This window comes from Humulus lupulus, chromosome 2 (genome assembly GCF_963169125.1).
Source record: "Humulus lupulus chromosome 2, drHumLupu1.1, whole genome shotgun sequence".
In the NCBI taxonomy this organism is placed as follows: domain Eukaryota; kingdom Viridiplantae; phylum Streptophyta; class Magnoliopsida; order Rosales; family Cannabaceae; genus Humulus; species Humulus lupulus.
This window is the reverse complement of record NC_084794.1, coordinates 65,975,422-65,978,746: the sequence shown is the minus strand read 5'-3', so window position 1 is coordinate 65,978,746 and position 3,325 is coordinate 65,975,422. Positions and strand designations below refer to the sequence as shown.

Sequence of the window (3,325 nt, the reverse complement as noted above, 5' to 3'; positions counted from 1 at the left end):
TCCTATAGAATATAGAAAATAGTAACTATTTTTTTTATATACAAATCAATAATTTAGTCAAGTAGAGAAAGTATATTATGGTATATCCATACCATGACCATGACATCGAGATCTCTATATATACAAGTCATACATAAAGACGAAGAAAACTTCCAAATCCAAACATAAATTCAATAATTGTGTACTTATCTTATTATAATATAAACAAAGTAAATATATCATTACTATTAAATAAACATTTATATAATTAAATTTTTTTAATATTTATTTATTTATGTTGATCACTTTCATTCACACCCCTCCAACTCAAATATTCCCGATTCCTTCTCACCCTTTTCTTTCGATTCTCTTTCTTTTTCACTAAATATCTCTATTCATTCAATTCAATATGCGAAAATCTCCCAAAACGAAACAGCCATAGCTTTCTTTCTTTGGTTTCAATTCTCTGTGATGAAGTTCGGGAAAGAGTTCTCAACCCACCTGGAGGACACCCTCCCGGAGTGGAGGGACAAGTTTCTCTGCTACAAACCTCTCAAGAAGTTCCTCAAGAACTTTCCCACAAACCCTTCTGATCCACAACAACCCTTCGAGGCCGATGCTCCGGTTCTCGAAGGCCTTGAAGATCAGGGCAACCCTCCTTTGGCTGACCTACAAGATTGGTTCATTAGAATTCTCAATGAAGAACTCGACAAGTTCAACGATTTCTATGTTGATAAAGAGGAAGAGTTCGTTATTCGTTTTCAGGTGAGAAGATTCTTCATGGGTTTCCTTTTTTTTTAATGGGGTACTTTTGAGTGTTCTTGCTTTTTTTGAATTGGGTTTCGTTGATTTTGAGAAATTTAGGACTGCGAAAGCTATATGAATATATAATTCGACGGAGTGAAGAGAAAAATTTTGGTTCTGGATTTTTATGTTGACATTGAAATTCCCCGTATTACATGGAGTTTTTTTTTACAGCTTAGGTTGTATAATAATGAAAACTACATGCCCAATTGAAGGTGGTTTATTGAAATCTAACAGAGCCAGTCGTATGGATAGAATAAAAGGGTGTTTGAGATGTGAATAAATTCAATAGTCAATTGACTTTTTCATATATTGATGAAAGTTGGGTGATTCAGATCGGTAGATGTATAAGGACAACGTGAAACTCTTTCATTGATACCATGAACTTCTGAATTGTGTGTCCTAATATATATAGGTTGTTATCGAATCTTTGCTTGTATTCCTTGAAGGTCCCAAAAGGTCTTGTAGACATCTGGTTAAAATTGTACCTATAGTTACTTCTGGTGATTCCACTAAAGCATTGTAATTAAGTTTGCCTTTGAAGCAAATGGCCAAATCTCTCAACCATTTTATGTTTTCTCTTTTAATAATTGAATCTCATTCTGTCAGTGTCATGGCCTGTTTCAAATGATACTATCAATTCTGCAACCGATGTAGTTGACTGACAGGCTAGGAATTTGATGGATTAAGTTCTATTGAACTATTGTTTGTTTTTAGAAACTTTTGCTGGTGGTGACAATCATACCGTTCGTGCTAATGTTACAGGAGCTGAAAGAAAGAATTGAACGAATAAAGGAGAAGAGCAACAATGGTAGAGCCTTTACATCAGAAAGTGAGTTCAGTGAAGAAATGATGGACATTCGCAGGGACTTTGTCGCCATTCATGGAGAGATGGTCCTTCTCAAAAACTATAGCTCCCTAAACTTTGCAGGTACACAAACGATTTCATCACTTCTTTCTTCCACATCTAACTAATATATTGGTAAGAGCTTTGTCACTTTACAAAGGGAGATGGTGCTTCTAAAATTGTAGCTTCCTGTATTATACAGGTACAGCTGCTTCATCATTAGATTGCTTATTCTTTGTCTATATTGTTGATAAAATGAAATTTTCAGTTAAGTTCTGAAAGCACATTCCTTTTATGGTTTTAATAGGACTAGTTAAAATTCTGAAGAAGTATGATAAACGAACTGGGGGACTGTTGCGTCTACCTTTCACGCAACTGGCCCTCCGCCAACCATCCTTCTCTACAGAGCCTCTCACGAGGCTAGTCCGTGAATGTGAGGCAAATCTCGAGCTTCTCTTCCCGCTGGAAGCTGAAATCATTGAATCAGCTCCACCCTTGCAAGACAAGACAAATCAGCAATTGAATAACTTGGCTAATATATCCGAGACACCATCAAATCTTGGGGAAGACACAGTGTACTTATATCGCAGCACAATTGCTGCTATGAGAGCTATACGAAGTCTTCAAAAAGCAAGCTCCACTTACAATCCATTGTCGTTTTCATCGGTTTTCAGAAGCCAGGATGACGAGGGAAGTGGGGCTGTAACAGCTGAAAACTCTGCTTCAAATTCTCCCACCACCTTCCAGAACGGAGGAGACTGAATAAGAGAGTTCCCGCTCTGTGTAACGCATTTCTTCTAGCAGGTTGGAGTTGAATAACAGGCCCTGTTCTGCACAGCCCCTGTACCATTAAACGGACCCTATAATAAGTGGTGCTCTTTGTGTACAAAGTAAACTAACTACAGTGGGAGTTTCTCTTTTACGGCATTTCCACGTTTATCTGGGTTTTTTTAAAACTTAACACACGGGTTTGTATATTGTGATGTTTGTTTATAAGGGTTCTTAATTTCAAACACATGAATAAGGTTTTTATTTCTGAAAGTCGTCTTTATTTCGGAGCATTTTGTTGTAGAACAATAACAACCCCTGCTACCAAGTTTAAATTTCTGAAATTCATATACCAAATAATCGCTACAACATTGGTCTGTTCAGTTTTAAACAAATCAAAGTTTACAAGAACAATTCCTACCAAGTTCAAATTTCTGAAATTCATATACCAAATGGCTACAAAATTGGTATCTTCAGTTTTAAACAAATCAAAGGTTAGAGCAGTCACAATAACTCCTTCAAACTAGCATATATTCTTTATAAACATGAAAAAACAAGAATTAAAGTGCCTCCAACAGATGAAACCCATTTTATTATTTTATTTTACATCACCTTCATTCCTTCTCTACCTCTAGGAAAAAAATAAAAGTGAGAGATTAAAGACTATTGGAAAGAAAAGTGACAAGAAAGAAAAAAATTTGGAGTTTGGTAGGAAAGAAAAGTGAAGATAAGAGAAAAGTGGAAAGAATAATATTGAGTGGGGCCACAAAAATCTTTCCTTCCAATTTAGAGAGAATTTTTTTTATAAGAACACATGATTGAGAAATTACTAAATTATTTTTATTGAATAATTTTTATATTAATAATTGGGATATTGATGTTGATAATACTAATTTTTTTTCAAAAATTACACTTTAATACCAAATT

General features: G+C 35.0%; 1 protein-coding gene across 2 annotated transcripts; it reads left to right on the top strand.

The window, feature by feature from the left end:
* Positions 1-286: 286 nt before the first annotated feature.
* Positions 287-2,691, top strand: LOC133817964 (SPX domain-containing protein 4). 2 transcript variants are annotated; one of them, XM_062250623.1, is made up of 3 exons: positions 287-744; positions 1,501-1,714; positions 1,938-2,691. In XM_062250623.1, the coding sequence occupies exons 1-3, from the start codon at positions 451-453 to the stop codon at positions 2,390-2,392; spliced, it is 963 nt and encodes a 320-aa protein (XP_062106607.1). In that variant the 5' UTR covers positions 287-450; the 3' UTR covers positions 2,393-2,691. The 2 variants fall into 2 exon arrangements, with proteins under 2 accessions (XP_062106607.1, XP_062106608.1); XM_062250624.1 differs by having other exon boundaries at positions 290-744; positions 1,549-1,714.
* Positions 2,692-3,325: the final 634 nt, after the last annotated feature.